Below are 18,918 nucleotides of genomic sequence, written 5' to 3'. Positions count from 1 at the left end.
CTACCCCTCCCTGCCCCAAGCAAAGATCTCTCAGTGCCTATCCGCATGCCCCGGTAGGCTGGTGAGTTCACGCTCTGGCTGGCACCTTCTGTGCTTAGGGGCACACCTGGGGCTGTCGGCAGAAGCCCCTCATCTGGGCTGAGCTGCGTCCATAGTGCCTTAGGGGGGAAGGAAGGGGGAGCGCCTGAGGGCAGGTGGGCTCCCAACCACAGAAAGCTTGAAACCTGCCCCTTGAATGGCTGGCGTGAAGCCGGTGCCAGGCGAGCAATCCCAGGGGGATGGGCTGATGTCAACCTGACCTGCTGAGCAGCCCAGGCTGCTGCAGACCCTGCTGGAGCCGCCTTCCGGGGCAGCCCGCAGAGCCCCCACTGAGTGCTGCACTAGGCCAGTCTGCAGGGCAGATGGAACGAGCCCCACCAGCCCTCACTGCTGCCTGGGTATCCAACAGCTGGAACCTCCTTGGCAAGGGCATGGCACACCCGACCGCTGCCAGTCTGCCAAATTGCTTCCCCACCCACCGCCCTGATCACCGTCCTGTGCGGAGCAGCCTCAGCTGGTCCCTCTCCGCCAGACCCTTCCCCAGACCTCGGCTAAGCGACTGGGACAGCAAGGCTGTAGGAGCAGCCCCCAGCGCCTCGGAGGGACAACTCCACTCTGTGCTGCACAGTCACCTCTGCTTGGCTGGGCCAGGGCAAAAACTGCCAGTGACAGCTGCAGTGGGGAGATTGGCCTCGTGCGTGTCTGCAGGGAGAGCAAAGTGCAGTGGACATGGTGACCAGCGCAGAGGCCTCGGGGAGTGGGTTCTGGTTTCGCCTCTGTGACCGAGCTGCGGTGGGAGCAGGCAGTGCAGCCCCGGAGAACGCACCGAGGGCACTCGCCTGGGAGGGAGGGCAAGTGCGTGAAAGAGCCCAGCGTTCCCGGGGGTTGGAGTCCCAGCGTCGCTCAGCAACCCTCGTGTCGAAGGGTGAAATCCCGGCACGTTTGGTTGGGTGCCTGGGGAAAAGTGTGTCCTTCAAAAAGTCCCATAGCAGGAAAAGCCATTCCCATCAGCCCTGTTGACCACTCATGGGACAGGGTGTGATCCCTGCCTGGAGCTGGGGCCATGCGCTCCCTAGCAAACTGGAGCCCAGCCTACTCAGGGCCTGGATGTCTCTGCTCGCTCCATCCATGTCGGCCAGCTGCCCCATCGTGGCGGAGAGGTCATAACCCCCCCAGAGCACTTTTATAGGAAAAGACCCATCACCACTGGCCTCCTGGCTGCCTGTCTAGTTGTGTGGTTCATTTCTGCCTCTGCGTAATCCCCCCTGTGCTTTCTGCTGGATACGGTGCTCCTAGCTCTCTGCTGTGTAGCGATGCTGTGCGCTGGTAAACAGCTGCTGCGTGGCACCCTAGAGGTGGCTGCATTTCAGGCTGGCCCTGATGTGCTAGCCCTGGCAATGAAAGGTGTAATACGTGGATTGCTAACAATCCCTGCCCATGGTGGAAAGCTGATTGGAGCACCGGGATTCAGAGTTCCCATTCATCACTCCTTTCTCTGGAGTTCACGCCAGCCCTCCCCTCCCCCATTAATCTCAGGGTCCCTTTCGCTGCGCGGTGGTTGTGAGAGGCCGGGACGGTGCCGTCTGCGGGAGAGCGATGCTGCTGGGCGTGCGTGATTAGAATAATTCCGGGCATTAGCTCCCGCCCCGACGTGGGACAGAAGGAATTATTGACTGAAAGGTCAAGTGGCCGCTCCGTCAGGATCTCACGATTCAATTACACAAGGGCAGATTGAACCCGGCCACGCTGCGCTGAGCCGGCCTCCCCTCTCCTGGGGGATGCTCAGGGAAGCTCCCTGCCCAAGCAGCACAGGACACGCAGCTGTCTGCACCTGGCCACGAACGCTGTCCCCTTCTCTCCAGTGGCAAGACGCCTTCAATTTGCACAGCCAATTAAGCAACTCATGCTAATCACACCCGGACCTCATTAAGAAAGGTGATTAGCACTTTGCATAATGATCCCCATTACGGAGGGAGCCTTCTGCCCAGCACTCTGCAATTATGGAGAAAAACAGGTTTGTGTAGTGTTTAGTTCTGCTAATCAGGGAAAATTGAACTCTGAACAAAGGCCAGCCCTGGCCTGGCCCCTCCTATCTGAGCAGCCCCCCGGCCTTGCCCCCTGGCATGCGCTCTGCGGTGATACTGAAGGACCTCACAGGCGAACAGGTTTGGGCTGGCTCCGTTTCTGCATGGGGAGGCTCCAAGGGTCAGGGAGGGAGTGGAGTTGGTGATGTAGCAGGTGACATCTTCCCTCGCCAGGGCTGCCCCGGTGCCTTATGGGGTCTATGCTGCCCAGCGCGTTTGGGATGAGCTGTACAATGAGGGCCCTGACAAAGGGGACGTCTACACTTCCAGCGGGAGGGGCCGTTCCCAGCTCGCCACCACACACCTGTCATCGCTGTGCTGGAGCTGGCATGCTAAAAAGAGCATGTGGCCATGGCAGCGAGTGGCCGGAGGGGCCAGCCGCTCCACATGCTTACCTGCGGCTATGCTCTGCTTTTAGCACACTAGCTCCCTCCAAGTGAGTGCAAGTGTCTCCTTGAGCTGGGAATTACACCCCCAGCTCACAGTGGGGACCGTCCCCAAAACGTGCCCCTGAAAGCTCCCGTGGGGCTGTCTGCAGAGCCCAGGTGTTACTGCCAGGGGCCTGGCTGCGCTGGAATGCAGGGATCCGGGTTCTGCCACTCCCTGTGGGGGTCGGGAAGCTCCCGTGTTGCTCCTGCTGTCATTTGACCTGAGCATGGGATGTGTGCGGTGGCCATGTGGACCGCATCTATCCTGGGAACATGCCTGGTGCTAGGTCATAGACTATCAGGGTTGGAAGGGACCTCAGGAGGTCATCTAGTCCACCCCCTGCTCAAAGCAGGACCAATCCCCAACTAATCATCCCAGCTAGGGCTTTGTCAAGCCTGACCTTAAAAACCTCTAAGGAAGGAGATTCCACCACCTCCCTAGGTAACCTAGGTCCTGCTCATGTCCCTCGCTCGCTTCTCCTCCTCGACAGTGGCCTTTGCCTCTGCAAGCCCGGACCTTCTCCTCTCCCCAACAGACCGTCTCCGCTCGCTGCCTCCCGGCCAGTGGCTGGGGGAGCCCGACAGTCCTGCTTCTCTGTCATGTTCTGCAAATTCTGCCGCAGTCTTTGATTCATTAAGCACAGGGAGCGTTGGCATTCATCATCTCTGAGGGGCTCTCTCCCTCACTGGCTGCACGGTGACACAGCCCGGGAGAGGGGCTGGAATTCGGGGTAATGAACAATTAGAAGCTGACTGGGAAGGTTGAACTGTCATAAAGCAACTGTGTTTATTGCTTTGAATCTGAATAATTCAGCTGGCGCTCACTGCGGCACAAACGGCGGCCGAGCTCTCAGGGAGGCAGCTTGCGAGGACACGGCACGCAGAACAAGTGCTCTAACATGTTCCTGAGGCATGGTGCCCGGCAGTGCCCTGCGTGGTGAGAGGCAGCCGCAGGCTGGCTGGGAGTTTGAGCCGAGACAATGCAGGGAGTGGGAGGGTGAAGGTGGAGAATGTGCTGCTGCTTTTCTCACCCTGGCACTGGGATGAGAAGCAAAAGAGGAGGAGGAGTTGGTGTGTGTCCACATCCTTCGTACCCACGGGAATGTCACACTAACCCATCCCCATCCAGAACTTGCTTATCTACATGAGACCATCCAGCTCTGAGTGATTCCTGCTGTTAGTAGGAGACTCCAGTTTGACTAAAATAAGCGGATTTCCTCCCAATTATTCCTTGAATTCTTCAGTTACTAAGTGGGCTTGCTGGAGATGATGGACCCAGCTGTGCAAGTGTCTGGGGCTGTGTGTGGGGAGGCAATGGGCCAGGTTTTGCATGTCTGGCGCTGCGTGTGAACATAAGAACGTCCATACTGGGTCAGACACTAGCCCAGTGTTCTGTCTTCCGACAGTGGCCAATGCCAGGTGCCCCAGAGGGAATGAACAGAACAGGTTATCATCAAGAGATTCATCTCCTGTCGCCCATTCCCAGCTTCTGGCAAACAGAGGCTAGGGACACCATCCCAATCCATCTTGGCTAATGGCCATTGATGGACCTATTTTCCATGAATTTATCTAGTTCTTTTTTGAACCCTGTTATACTCTTGGCCTCCACAGCATCTTCTGGCAAGGAGTTCCACAGGTTGACTGTGCGTTATGTGAAGAAATACTTCCTTTTGTTTGTTTTAAATCTGCCGCCTATCAATTTCATTTGGTGACCCCTAGTTCTTGTGTTATGAGAAGGGGTAAATAACACTTCCTTATTTAGTTTCTTCACACCAGTCATGATTTTATAGACCTCAATCATATCCCCCCTTAGTCGTCTCTTTTCCAAGCTGAAAAGTCCCAGTCTTGTTAATCTCTCCTCATATGGAAGCTGTTCCATACCCCTAATCATTTTTGTTGCCCTTTTCTGAACCTTTTCCAATTCCAATATATCTTTTTTGAGATGGGGCGACCACATCTGCACGCAGTATTCAAGATATGGGCGTACTATGGATTTATATAGAGGCAATATGATATTTTCTGTCTTATTATCTAACCCTTTCTTGATGATTCCCCACACTTGGTGCACCTGCCATGGAGGTGTTTCTGGAGCAGGCCCGGTCCTTGCATTGTGTCAGGGTCGGGTGCAGCCTCACCGCTGAGTCCATGTCGGGAACTGCACTGTGATCAATCATAGAATATCAGGATTGGAAGGGACTTCAGGAGGTCATCTAGTCCAACCCCCTGCTCAAAGCAGGACCAATCCCCAGACAGATTTTTACCCCAGTTCCCTAAATGGCCCCCTCAAGGATTGAACTCACAACCCTGGGTTTAGCAGGCCAATGCCCAAACCACTGAGCTATCGCACTTCTGTATAGCCAGTTGCCTGTGCTGCCCACGGCCATGCTGGAGCCTCCGCATTTATATGACAAATAAAATGTGCAGAATTTTAAAATATTATGTGCAGAATTTTAATTTTTTTGGCACAGAATGCCCTCAGGAGTAACAGTTGCAGACCATTATCTCTTACTCCAGGGGGTCCCATAGGCAGAGACTTGTCTTGGGACCTTCTTTTGTTTGTGTAAATCCTCCCGCCTGCACCTGGTCCCGACAGTAAAAGTAGATGCCTCCACAGATGTCCCCTTTTCTTAGTGTTGATGGAGTGAGCCCGGAGACCCGCCTCGCCTCAGGCCACAAGTTTCACTTCCACAGTTTTGAAACCCAATTTTCTACATTTGACATCTCTGAAGCTATTTCCCGTACAAACATCTTGCAATAATCATGACCATCAGCTAGTTCTTTGCCTTCGGTGAGACATTGAGAAGCTGGTCGGACGCAGGGGTAATATCATAGACCCATAGGGTTAGAAGGGACCACAAGGGTCATCTGGTCTAACCCCCTGCCAAGATGCAGGATTTGTTGTGTCTAAACCCATCCAAGGCAGACGGCTATCCAGCCTCCTTTTGACAACCTCCAATGAAGGAGCTTCCATGACCTCCCTAGGCGTCTGTTCCATTGTCCTACTCTGCTTACAGTTAGGGAGTTTTTCCTGAGATGTAATCTAAACCTGCTCTGTTATAGTTTGAATATACCTGCCTTGGCATGTCTGGAGTTAACGTGAGACCAGGCTAGTGGGACGAGGCTTTGCCCATCGTTCAAACCCTGAGCGAGTCAGAGCCAATAACATTTTTATTAAAGTGAATGTTTAAAGTTAAATAGACACAAGTTAAGAGGGAAGGTACTGCACATCTGGGGTCAGGCTTGAGTTATGAGGGATTTCAGGTATCGGTTGCAAGCGTGAAGAGATACATACATATCACATAACCGGCATAGGCCCAGATTGGGTGTCAGTGGATAAGTGGGCTCAGGTACGCCACCCATGGAATGTATAAGGAGTCCAAGTCAGTATCGGTGTAGCGAATGAGTACATGGGTGGGGTGCGTCCCTTGGTCCGTCAGGGAAGGAAGTGGGCTATTTCCCTGGTCGGCGGTCTCGATTACTCAATGCGGTATTGACGGTCCTGTGATGTGTTCCGTATAAATGTCTCTGGACCACCTGATGGTGTCGGACACCATGCGCTGTCTCATGAGCCGGGCGTAGCGTCGCCCGACTCCACACGCTCTCAGAACCAGCTCATTGTGGGGGTCCCACGAGCCCAGGGCTCCCACGATCAGGGCGTGTATCTGGACCTCGTAGCCCTGGGCTCTCAGGGTCTCGGCCAGCGTGCAATCCAAATAGGTCAAAATATCAGTTTTAAGCGGGGCAGTTAAACCCCAAACACTGGGATTGGTGCCCTCTCAGCCCTGCTGCAGCACTCCCGATGTGAGATCTCATGATTAGCTTGGCAATTCCCACTGCCCCTGCATCAGCTCATAGCCTCCAGGACGGGAGCCCAAATCCTTAAGCCCAACAGAGAGGCAAGAAATAAGAGCGATCCGGTGGGGCCACTGACTGGGCAGCAAAAGCAGAGCTGGGTTGTTGGGAAGAAAACTGCAGGAGACCCCAGCCGCTGCTTTGCATTAGCATTTATCAGGGAGGGTTATCACAGCCCCTCTGGGGAGGATGTGATTGGAGGATGAGCGGCAGATTGCTGCGTGGGGCTCTGACACCCATTCACAGGGTGGGCAGTGCTGAGCGATTGCTGTCTACTTGCCCTCAGAGTGTAGCTAGCCAAGGGGGCTTGTGTGCTGCAAAGGCTGGTAGCCAATCCATGGGCAGGCTCCAGTCCGAACTTCACAGGTGTCACTGCTGCATACCAGGGCACCAGGGACTTCACGGCAACGGGAGCTCCCGGGTCCTCTGGCTTCAAAAGCGCAGGCGTTACCGACATCCGCAGCAGCTCCAGCTCAGCTCAGCTCACTTCTCTTCTCTTTTCCCCATCTAGACAGTTATTACCATGGTTATAGCATCTAAGAGACTGTCGAACAAGGGGGATTTCTCTTTCCAGCTACAGGGAAAGGAAACAACCGCGGTTTATGTATGTATGGGGAGACACAGGCACGTGTATGTATAGATTGTGTGTGTGATATGCATAGTTTCACGGTGGTAGAGGCCCTCCCCGACTCATGTCAATAATACCTGTGTCGGGGTCTCTGTCTAGGGCCTGGAGAGCTGCCTCAGAAGCATTTTTACTGCCATGTTCTCACCAGGACGACTATGCTGCACTGGGGCTAAGCCAGCAATCAGGGCCAATTTGAGACGATCTAGCCCTGGCAGCTGAGCCTTCTGGGTGACAGTCCCTTCCCTGGCTGCAAAGTCTTTGCCAGATAAAACTGAGCCAGCCCCAGCATCTGTGCTGAGATCGGGCTGTAAGCAGGGCCGGCTCCAGGGTTTTGGCCGCCCCAAGCAGCTAAACAAAAACAAACAAACAAAAAAAAGCCGCGATCGCGATCTGCGGCGGCAATTCGGCGGGAGGTCCTTCGCTCCGAGCAGGAGTGAGGGACCGTCCGCCGAATTACCGCCGAACAGCTAGACGTGCCGCCCCTCTCCGAAGTGGCCGCCCCAAGCACCTGCTTGGTAAGCTGGTGCCTGGAGCTGGCCCTGGCTGTAAGGCACAATACAGCCCCCGAGAAGCAGTCCTGCGTGTGCAGATTCGGGCCCCTCAGCCCAGTGGGAGACAGAGAAAAGCACCGTTTTGCTCTGGGCTTGGTCCTGTAGCACCAGGGGATGTGTGGAGTTGGTGGGTGGATAGATGCAGAGCTGGGAGTACAGCTGAAGGCTTCCTGGCCCCCCCACTGCACTCCGGCAGCTCTTGTCCGTAGGAGGTTAGAGAGCAGCATGTCCCCAGGAGAGGATCTTGCAGAAGTCCCATATCAGAGGGGTCTGTGTAGCTGGCATGAGGTGTGCAGTGTCCGAGACAGGCCCCCTCCTTGGGAGCAGGAGACATGGGCGGGGGGTGAGCACAGCGCAGGGCCACAGAGGCGATTAATGGATCCGAGGGAGGAGGCCCCAGAAGACACTGAGGACGCTGGTATTCTCTGGCCTCCAGAGACGCTGCTGAGAGTGTCTGATTGGAGTGTCTGCTCTAGAGGAGGGTGTTGGGTAATGAAGCGTGAAGCTGTTTGAGGTCAGTGGGGCTGGGAGGGGGTGTCTCTCAGAGGAGTTGTGGGGAGGGAGTGGGGCTGGCTCCAGATAGCATTAAGGTGGGTCAGATGGCTGCCTGGCCTTTCACAGACAGAAGGTGACTCCCTGGCAGGACAGAGGGATTGGCGGGGGAGGATGCTGGGACGTGTGCCCGGGAGGGCCCCTGTTTTCGCACAGGAACTATAAAAGCCTGTAGGCTGGTGATGGCAGGGCTGGCATCGGACAGTGGCCACCTGTTGGCCGGGCGTAGCTGTGATGTGGTGGCGAGGAGTCACCCAGGTGGGCTGCTTCTCCTTTCTCAGCGCTAGCCAGGGCTCACGGCTCTCCGTGACGGATCTGAGCCCAGCCAGGGGAAGCCACAAATCCATCACTGAAACAGCCTGCGGGGGAGTCGGGGGGGTAAGGAGACAGACTCAATTTAACACTTCATTAAGGATACAGCAGCCATTGATCTCGATTATCAGGGTTACTGCCAGCTAATTGCATCTTTCTGTATTTATTCATTATGGTGGGAGAAAGGAGAGCCAGGCTCAGCCCTTCTGCTATATTTAGAAAAGCTCCAGCAGAGAAATAATTACTGAGCAGAACCTCCACTGGCGCTGGGTGAGCCGTTGCCGCTTTCTCTGAGCAAGGGGTCTCCCTTCCGGGGCAGGGACTCTGCCCTTGCTCCCCTGCCTACCGCGGCCCGGGAAGTTAGACTCCATGCAGCTGGGCATGTGCTGGTTGCGGTTAGGGGTAGTGGAGAACGCTCAGTTGTCCGAAGAGCAGACGGACCCTTTGTTTTGCGCCCTTGCTGTGTTCCTGGGTGTGAGACTGTTGGAAAGCAGCCAGCCTGGGAACGCTCCTGGATTAGGTACATAAATACTTAATAAGCAATATACCCGTGTTTTATTGCTCATTACTGGCAGGATTATTTGAGTGTATTACCCTTGAATACAAATATTTATGGTGTATCGCTCCCGCGAAGTTAAATGGCTTATTGAGAAGCTATTCACGTCTGGAAAGTGCTGCGTCTCCATTCAGCCACCGGGAGCTTCTAGGGACCTGGCAACTCTGCGTTCCCTTGGCACCCCGGGGCTCACCTCAGCAAGTTCGCAGATGACACTAAGCTAGGGGGAGTGGTAGATACGCTGGAGGGTAGGGATAGGGTCCAGAGTGACCTAGACACATTGGAGGATTGGGCCAAAAGAAATCTGATGAGGTTCAACAAGGACAAGTGCAGAGTCCTGCCCTTAGGACGGAAGAATCCCATGGACCGCTACAGGCTGGGGTGCGACGGGCTCAACAGCAGTTCTGCAGAAGAGGCCCTGGGTATTACAGTGGACGAGTAGTGGATATGAGTCAGCAGTGTGCCCTTGTTGCCAAGAAGGCTAAAGGCATATTGGGCTGTATTAGTAGGAGCATTGCCCGCAGATCGAGGGATTGGTGAGGCCACACCTGGAGTATTGTGTCCAGTTTTGGTCCCCCCACTACAGAAGGGATGTGGACAAATTGGAGAGAGTCCAGTGAAGGGCAACAAAAATGATTAGGGGGCTGGGTCACATGACTTATGAGGAGAGGCTGAGGGAACTGGGGTTATTTAGTCTGCAGAAGAGAAGAGTGAGGAGGGATTTGATAGCAGCCTTCAGCTACCTGAAGGGGGGTTCCAAAGAGGATGGATCTCGGCTGTTCTCAGTGGTAGCAGATGACGGAACAAGGACTAATGGTCTCAAGTTACAGTGGAGGAGGTCTAGGTTGGATATTAAGAAACACTATTTCACTAGGAGGGTGGTGAAGCACTGGAATGGGTTCCCTAGGGAGGTGGTGGAATCTCCTTCCTTAGAGGTTTTTAAGGTCAGGCTTGACAAAGCCCTGGCTGGGATGATTTAGTTGGGGATTGGTCCTGCTTTGAGCAGGGGGTTGGACTACAGGGCCGGCTCCAGGGTTTTGGCCGCCCCAAGCAGCCACAAAAAATAAAATAAAATAAAAAAACGCGATCGCGATCTGCAGAGGCAATTCGGCGGAAGGTCCTTCGCTCCGAGCGGGAGTGAGGGACCGTCCGCCGAATTGCCACCGAATAGCTGGACCTGCCGCCCCTCTCCGGAGTGGCTGCCCCAAGCACCTACTTGCCAAGCTGGTGCCTGGAGCTGGCCCTGTTGGACCTGATGACCTTCTGAGGTCCCTTCCAACCCTGATATTCTATGATTCTATGATCCAGCAGAGGGGATACAGAGAGGAGTTCTGCACGGCTTGGGCAATCGCCCTGGCCCTGGCAGAAACTGACCTCGCCTCTGTGCTTGGCTGGGTTTGCCCTGAGAGCTGGGATTGGACACGCCTGTCCTTTGCCTTATCAGCACCACACCCATCTGACTGGCACGGAGAATCCCTTAGAAAATCAATGCCACTGTCAGACATGCCCAGGCCTCCCTGTTTACAGGGGAGTTACACAGGGCGGGAAGGGACCTGCTGACTTCTCGAGTCCAGGCTCTGCTATCACAGGCAGCCCTGACATCCAATCCTGGTCATGAACTGACCCAGTTCCAGCTGAAGCCCAGCCACCTTTTTTGCCCCCATTGCTCCTTTTCGGAGGCGGTTCCAGAACCTCTCTCCTCTGACGGCAAGAAACCAGCTTCTAATTTCCAGCCTAGATTATTCCTGGCCAGTTTATCCCCATTAGTTCTTGTGCCCTTTCATGTCCGTTAGCTCTTCTCCCTCTCTGGTGTGTCCCCGCCTGCCCCATGTCTTCACCCAGAGCAATCCGATCCCTTCGCAGCCTGCGTTTGCTAAGCTAACCCAGCCCCGCTCTTTCAGTCTCCTCGTGCAGGATCGGCTCCCCATTCCCGGAGCACCCAAAGAGCCTTCCCTGCTCTGCTCCCTTTGGATTCCAGCTGGGACTGCAGCGCCCCTTTGCACACCCGAGTAGTTACCAGGGCTTTTTCTGGGCCCTTTAGAAGTTGGCTCCCACTTCCTGAAATGTCAGTGTCTGATGATGCCCAGGACCTGTCCTGCTTGGGTCAGAGGCCCTGATACCGACAGGAGGCCTTGTGCTTTATACACCACGCACTCATCATGTCGAGGAGAGTCTCAGCCTCCCAGTCAATATTCCTCTGTCCAGGATGCCAGTTTGCATTGTCCCAGGCGGGGAGAGCTAAGGGCACTGCCCTGCTTTGCTGGGAAAGCCCCATTGCTCCCCTGCCCTGGGGGGCACTCTGAAAGGGTGTGACCGTGCCACACCTCTGCAAATGGCCAGGACTTTTCGTGGGCTCCTCTCCCACCCCGTGCAGCTGACGGGCATCCAGCTCTCCTGTGAATCCCCGCCCCCGTCCTCATGTGCCCCAAGGTAGCATCCCACGGCACAGAGCCGTGATGCTGCATCCCCGGGCGGCATTGGCCACAAAGTCACAGCCCAGGGACAGGCCAATGAGGGCTGCTGGTGCCTGGGAGTCACGTGTCCCAGTGCGGAACCCCTGGTTGGCTCAGGGCATATGAGACCCCTGTGTGCGCATTCATCGGCAGTCTGGTGTGTGTGTTGACTCCTGGGCTGCTGGAGTGCTGGGCACCCTCGCAGAGTCTACCCCCAGGCTGTGCAGGCCCAGCCCATCCATGCAGGTCAGGGTCTCCCCATCCCACAGATGTCCTGTACCCAGGGGACACAGTGTCAGGGCGTGGGGGAGTAGCCAAGGCCACCGTCACTTCATTCAGAAAACACAGCCATGGCGCACTCTGCCTGACAGCCCTGGCCTTGCCGGGGGCTTGGGGGAGCCCTGGGAACCCTTCGCCCCAGGCCGATGAACCTGGCTGGTGTGCTGTCCACAGGGACCTCCGCTGTGCTCCCCCCGAGCTCTGGTTCTCCCTGTACAGAGCAGCTGATCTGTGGGCTCCGGGCCCCGCTCTAGCCATGGCGCAGGACCCAGTCTCAGCTCGGGGAGCACGGGGCCAGCCTGAGTCTGGGGGTGTCACCACGGGAGACGCAGCCCCTTGGCCGCAGCGGAAGCTCAGGATGTGCCAGGGCCTGTCCCCAGCAGCCACCAGTACAAAGAAAGCAGAAGTGGCTTCAGACACCCGCCGTCCATTGGCGCCACCCCAAACGGCTGCAGCGAGCTCTCGGGGCATTGGCCTTCCCAGACTAGCCCCCTCGTTGGTCGAGCTTTGTATGAAAATCCCAATGGTGCCCCCAGCTGAGTCTCCGGGGGCCAAATGGCTGGATGCGCTGGGGTGATGTTTTGTCCCCCAGCTCCCTGGGGCATCCCCTCTGGCTGTGGCCATCCTGTGGTGTCCTTTGTGCCTCCAACTGCTCTGAGTGCTAATCAGCTCCTGCACGAGTCCCCAGGGTGAGCGGCCGGCTCGTAAACGCAGCTAATGAATTGTTGTTCTTGCTGCAGTGGCAGCGCAGGTGCCTTTGACAAGCAAAGGAGCAGTAAACGGCCCCACAGCCAGTTGTGCATTAAAGGCCTGACACTTCTCCGTAATGGTTATAAAACGCTGGGTTATTCTGGCCAGCGCTGGGTGATTGGAGAGCTGCCCGGAGCAGGACAATGAGTGCTGCTGCAGCACGGTAATTGGTGGATTCTCTGTAACTGGAAGTCTTTAAATCCCGATTTGAGGGCGTCAGTAACTCAGCCAGAGGCGAGGGGTGTATTCCAGCAGTGGGTGGGCGAGGCTCTGTGGCCTGCGATGTGCAGGAGGTCAGAGATAATTCAGAGATGCTGGGGGGTGGGCAGGAGGGCTGGGGCACATGCAGGACTCTTCTGCCTTGTCCGCTTCGGCAAGTTGTGTGTGTTGAGCAGGAGCAGTGACCTGGGGGAGCTCTGAGTCCCCGGAGCTCTGGCTGGAGCCTCTGGCCAGGGGCCACTGCACTCCTTCCCCCAGCCTGGCCCACCGCTGCGGGTGTCGGAAATCCCCACAGAGAGCTGCAGCCAGGACAGCTGCTCCACTCTGTATCCCCTGCATCCTCCATCCCCTTCACTGTGAGCCCCCGTCCATCTACCCCTTCCCCCCAGTGCCCCTCAACACACAGAACTGCCCACCTGGCTGCCACAGCTCTACCCCTCCTCTCTGACCCTCTCCCCCTGCCCGCCCCTCTCCCCAATCTCAGCCTGTCCCTGTGACTCTCCGCAGATTGGGGGGATGGAGTCACAGTGCCGGGACCCCCACCCCTAGCACCTTCCTCTCTGCCGCCCACAAGTGATCCTTTGCGGGGGCGACACGGGGTCTAGATGTACATCCAGGTGCCCTGTTCTGCTGGGCCCTACCGGTGTATGAGTCTGACTGCAGCCTGCTTATTTGAGGCTAATGTTCCAAACCAAGACGAAGGGTGCCCGTAGGCTGGGGCAGGCAAGGGTGGGGCACAGGGGGCATGGAGCTGCCGGGTCCTGCCACTCTTGGTGCTGAGGCCAAGCAGGAGAGGAAAACAGGCTGATCTGGGGCAAACACCCCAAAGCGCCGTGTGCCCCTCAAGTCAGTGCTAGGGTCATGTGCCGGGAGGAGTGGGAAGGGACGCAGCGCAGTGCGGAGGGCTGTGGTGTAGCTTCCTGAGGGCAGTGATCAGTGCAGCGAGTTGGGTGGTTCTGTGGGCACAGCCTGGCTGGTAGCTCTCCGGACCCCCAGGGCCTTGCCCGGCTCAGCAGCTCTTGCGCTGGCACTGCAGCATTGGGTAGGGTTGCCAACTTTCTAATCGCACAAAACTGAACACCCTTGCCCCGCATCTTCTCTGTGGCCCTGTCCTCACTCACTCCATTCCCCCCCCCCGTCGCTCGCTCTCCCCCACCCTCACTCACTCTCATTGGGCTGGGGCAGCAGGTGGGGGTGTGGGCTCTGGGGTTGGGGCAGAAATTAGGGGTTCAGGGTGCAGGAGGCGGCTCCAGGCTGGGGCAGAGGGTTGGGACATGGAAGGGGCTGCGGTTTCCAGATGGGGGTGTGGGCTCTGTCGTGGGGCCGGGGATGAGGGGTTTGGGGTGCAGGAGGCGGCTCCAGGCTGGGGCAGAGGGTTGGGACGTGGAAGGGGCTGCGGTTTCCAGCTGGGGGTGTGGGCTCTGTGGTGGGGCCGGGGATGAGGGGTTTGGGGTGCAGGAGGGGGCTCCAGGCTGGGGCAGGGGGTTGGGGTGTGGGAAGGGGTGTGGGTTCCGACTGGGGGTGTGGGCTGTGGGGTGGGGCTGGGGATGAGAGATTTGGGGTGCAGGAGGGGGTTCTGACCTGGGGCAGGGGGGTTGGGTGCGGAAGGGGTTCCGACCTAGACCAGGGGGTTCGGACTCCAGCTGGGCGGTGCTTACCTCAGACGGCTCCCGATTGGCGGCGCAGTGGGGCTAAGGCAGGCTCCCTGCTTGCCCTGGCTCTCCGCATCTCTTGGAAGCAGCCAGCATGTCTGGCCCCTAGGCAGAGGCGTGGCCAGGCGGCTCTGCATGGTGTGTGCTGTCTGCGCCTGCAGGCGGCACTGCCCCTGCAGCTCCCATTGGCCACGGTTCCAGGCCAATGGGAGCCACGGAGCTGGCACTCAGGGCAGAGGCAGCACGCAAATCTTCCCTGATTGCACCTGCGCCTAGGACCCACAGGGACATGTCGCTTCCGGGAGGTGCACAGAGGCAGGGCAGGTAAGGAGCTTACCTTAACCCTGCTGCGCCACTGACCTGACTTTTAACAGCCTGGTCAACAGTGCTGACCAGAGCCGCCTGGGTCCCTTTTCGACCAGGCGTTCCGGTCGAAAACCGGACGGCTGGTGACCCTAGTTTTGGGCCTGGGGCTGCAGAGCACAGCCAGCGACTGACCAGGGCTGCATGGGGCCCCTGTGTGCTGAGCATTGTCGACCAAGTAGTTCTCGCTGTCCATTCCAAGCGCACTGGCTGGGCCAGACTGGACAAGCTGGCTGCTCCATTGAACATATATCTTGACTTTAGCAAAGCTTTTGATACGGTTTCCCACGGTATTCTTGCCAGCAAGTTAAAGAAGTCTGGGCTGGATGAATGGACTATAAGGTGGATAGAAAGCTGGCTAGATCGTCAGGCTCAACGGGTAGTGATCAACGGCTCCATGTCGAGTTGGCAGCCGGTATCAAGCAGAGTGTCCCAGGGGTCGGTCCTGGGGCCGGTTTTCTTCAACATCCTTATTAATGCTGGATGATGGGATGAATTGCACCCTCAGCAAGTTCGCAGATGACACTTAGCTGGGGGGAGAGATAGATACAGGGCCGTCCTTACCCATATGCAAAGTATGCAGCTGCTCCACCTCTTCCCCAGGGCCCCTGCCCCTGCTCTGCCCCAGCCCCACCCTTTCCCCAAAGCCCCCTCCCCTGCTCCACCCCCGGCCCACCTCTTCCCGCCCCTGCTCTGCCCCAGCCTCGTCCCCACTCCACCCCTTCCCCTGAGGACTGCAGCAGGGGTCGGGCCTGCCCTGTACTCATCGGGCAGCGGTAAGTGGAGTGACCCGGCCCCAGCATGCTCTGCACCGCTGGCTCCCAGCCGCGCTGCCACTGAGTGCTGGGGGGCGGTTCCCCTCTGCCCCCCAAGTCCCAAGGCTGGGAGCCAGGGGAGCAGAGCAGAGCAGGCTGGGGCCAGGTCACTCCACTTCCCGCCGCCCCGTGAGTGTGTGGTCAGGCCTGCCCTGTCATCACCGGGCAACAGGAAGTGGAGCAACCCGGCCCCAACCCGCTCCGCTCCACTGGCTCGTGCTGGGGGGTGGTTTCCCCCTTGTCCCCAAGCCTGTTCCTGCCCCCCCACGGAGGCCTGGGAAAGCCCCCCCCCCGGGGGGCTGTGTAGGGCACCAAAATGGCTAGGCACGGCCCTGGGTAGATACGCTAGAGGGTAGGGATAGGGGTCAGAATGACCTAGACAAATTAGAGGATTTGGCCAAAAGAAATCTGATGAGGTTCAACAAGGACAAGAGCAGAGTCCTGCACTTAGGACGGAAGAATCCCATGCACTGCTACAGACTAGGGACCGAATGGCTAAGCAGCAGTTCTGCAGAAAAGGACCTGGGGGTTACAGTGGACGAGAAGCTGGATATGAGTCGACAGTGTGCCCTTGTTGCCAAGAAGGCCAACGGCATATTGGGCTGTATTAGTAGGAGCATTGCCAACAGATCGAGGGAAGTGATTATTCCCCTCTATTCAGCATTGGTGAGGCCACACCTGGAGTACTGCGTCCAGTTTTGGTCCCCACACTATAGAAGGGATGTGGACAAATTGGGGAGAGTCCAGCGGAGGGCAACGAAAATGATTAGGGGGCTGGAGCACATGACTTACGAGGAGAGGCTGAGGGAACTGGGGTTATTTAGTCTGCAGAAGAGAAGAGTGAGGGGGATTTGATAGCTGCTTTCAACTACCTGAAGGGGGGTTCCAAAGAGGATGGAGCTCGGCTGTTCTCAGTGGTGGCAGAGGACAGAACAAGGAGCAATGGTCTCAAGTTGCAGTGGGGGAGGTCTAGGTTGGATATTAGGAAACACTATTTCACTAGGAGGGTGGTGAAGCACTGGAATGGGTTCCCTAGGGAGGTGATGGAATCTCCATCCATAGAGGTTTTTGAGGCCCAGCTTGACAAAGCCCTGGCTGGGATGATTTAGTTGGGGATTGGTCCTGCTTTGAGCAGGGGACTGGACTAGATGACCTCCTGAGGTCCCTTCCAACCCTAATATTCTATGATTCTATGATTCTAACAGCCCCCATCCCAGACTGCACCTGAGGCTTTGGGCAGGCAGAGTGTCCCCAGCTTGCTCTGGGCACTTGTGTGGAGGTGGTGCTTCCCTCCAGACCCAGTGGGGGAATCAGCCCTCACCCGCAACAGGACATTTCCTGCCCCTCCTGACTCCCGTGGAAGGCTCCGGGCCTGGGAACCCAGCCGTGGGGTTTGACTCCCCCTCTTGCGGCGTTCGCTCCCCGGCTGGCTCTGCCTTGTATGAGGAGACTGCCCCTGCTCGCCACAGGTCACACCCGCAGATTTGGGCATGCTGGCAAAGCGAGCCAGGCCGCGCCTCCTGCTGGGCTTGGGGTTGGACACACCGGCCACGGGGACATGGCTTCCCGCAGGGCTGTCCCCACACTGGGCTCTCTGTTCCCACGGGCACTGGCTGGTGACAGGACAGCGAGGCGGGTGCAGAGGAGGGTGGGGGAGGCGGTTCACACATGGCCATGGTTGTTTCTGGAGGGCACCTGCAGCTGTCTGCCCCTTCGCTGCCTGTGTGGCACCTTGCAGGGCCCTTGGCTCACGCGCTCACGGTTCCCTTTGCAGTTCTGCGCGATGACTTCCGGCAGGCCCCCAGCGACGTGGTGGTGGCGGCAGGCGAGCCGGCTGTGATGGAGTGCATCCCGCCCCGGGGGCACCCTGAGCCCACCATCTCCTGGAAGAAGAACAGCATCAGCATCAGCGATAAAGACGAGCGCATCACGGTGAGGCCTTGCCCGTCCCACGGGGCGAGGGGGCGAGCAGTGGGATCGGGGGTATGGTGGGCATCTGTCCCAAGGTGTAGAGGGCGTAGGGCATGGTGGGGGAATATGTCCTGGAGGGTGCTGGGGTAGTGTGCAGCGAGGGGGCTGTGGGAGCGTCTGTCCTGCGGGGTGGGGGAACTAATGGAGGTGTTTGTCCCATGGGGGCGGGGGTGGCATGCAGGGAGGGGGGCATATGTCCTGCAGGGTCGGGAGACTAATTGGGTAATGAGGGTATCTGTCCTACGGGGGTGGGGGTGGCATGCAGGGAGGGGGCCGTGGGAGCGTCTGTCCTGCAGGGTGGCATGGGGACAGCGTGTGACTCCCCGTACCATGGCACGGCCAGCTACTCTGAGCTCTTCCCCTTTGGTGCAGATCCGTGGGGGGAAGTTGATGATGTCCAACACCAGGAAGAGCGACGCTGGCATGTATGTCTGTGTGGCTACCAACATGGTGGGGGAACGGGACAGCGAGCCGGCCGAGCTGGTGGTGTTTGGTGCGTAGTGCCTGGGGCCTGTGTGGGGCAGGGCTGGCCGGGCTGGGCACACAGGGTGGGTGGCTGTGTGTCAAGGAGCTCGGCTCCATGGCTGTCCCCCCGCACAGCACCAAGCCTGGCTGATGAGCTAAGCGCTTTGAGACGTGCCCCATAGCCAAGGCACCAGAGCTGAGTGGCCGGGCAGCAGGCTGGGAATACCCAGACTACATCTCAGTAGCCTTTCCCCTTACGTGCAAGCCGGTCTGGCCCAGTGTGCCGCCCCAAATGGCCGCTTCCCTGCTGCAAGCTGGGACTGACGGCTGCGCTCCGCCCCAGAAGTGGCTGCATGGCGGCAGTGCTCTCTGTACGTGGTTAGGGCCACCCGGGGTGCCAGACGTTATTAATCAAACACCCTAAACTCACAAACAGGATCTATATGGGAACATTTGCAAGCTGCCCCCAGGAATCTCCAGCCCAGATCAGCACCACTGAGTCACTCCCTCTCCGTCATCAGTCACGCCAAGGAGCCTTCTATGTTTCCACTACTGGAGGGGACTGAATGGCCATTATCGACCACCCCCTTCTCCAGGCACTGATTGCCTCCTGCAGATCCCAGCCAGAACCCACCGGGCAGCTAGATCCAGGGACTTGGCATGGACTATTCGAGATCCCATCCCTGCCTGGCCCTTCCCTGGCCCTCTAGCTCAGCCCTGCCATTCTCTGCTACTCACCTAGTCCCAAACAGGCTCCTGGGCCCAGATCCTCAGAGGTACTTAGGTGCCTAACTCCCATTGATTTCAGGGGAGCCCAGGAGAGCAGCCCTGCCTGGGAACCCTGTGCCTCGGGAGGCAGAGGTGCCACGCTGGGAGCTGGGATATGGTTTATTGCTCTGGCCGAAGGGGTCATAAATGAGGCAAGGCGTTTTTCTGAGCAGCCCCGGCC

The 18,918-nt window shown here is 57.8% G+C and overlaps 1 protein-coding gene across 1 annotated transcript in view; it reads left to right on the top strand.

Annotated features, from left to right (window-relative positions):
* Window positions 1-18,918, top strand: part of ROBO3 (roundabout guidance receptor 3) — a 129,786-nt gene that overhangs the window by 59,029 nt on the left and 51,839 nt on the right. Inside the window, exons 3-4 of the mRNA XM_026657876.1 lie at window positions 17,308-17,465; window positions 17,877-17,997. Of these exons, the coding sequence (XP_026513661.1) occupies window positions 17,308-17,465; window positions 17,877-17,997 (279 nt within the window). The remainder of the gene's footprint in view (window positions 1-17,307; window positions 17,466-17,876; window positions 17,998-18,918) is intronic.

Source organism: Terrapene carolina, unplaced genomic scaffold (genome assembly GCF_002925995.2).
Source record: "Terrapene carolina triunguis isolate 2854851 unplaced genomic scaffold, T_m_triunguis-2.0 Scaffold374, whole genome shotgun sequence".
NCBI lineage: Eukaryota > Metazoa > Chordata > Testudines > Emydidae > Terrapene > Terrapene triunguis.
The sequence above is the reverse complement of the archived record's forward strand: the minus strand, read 5'-3'. Positions and strand labels throughout refer to the sequence as shown.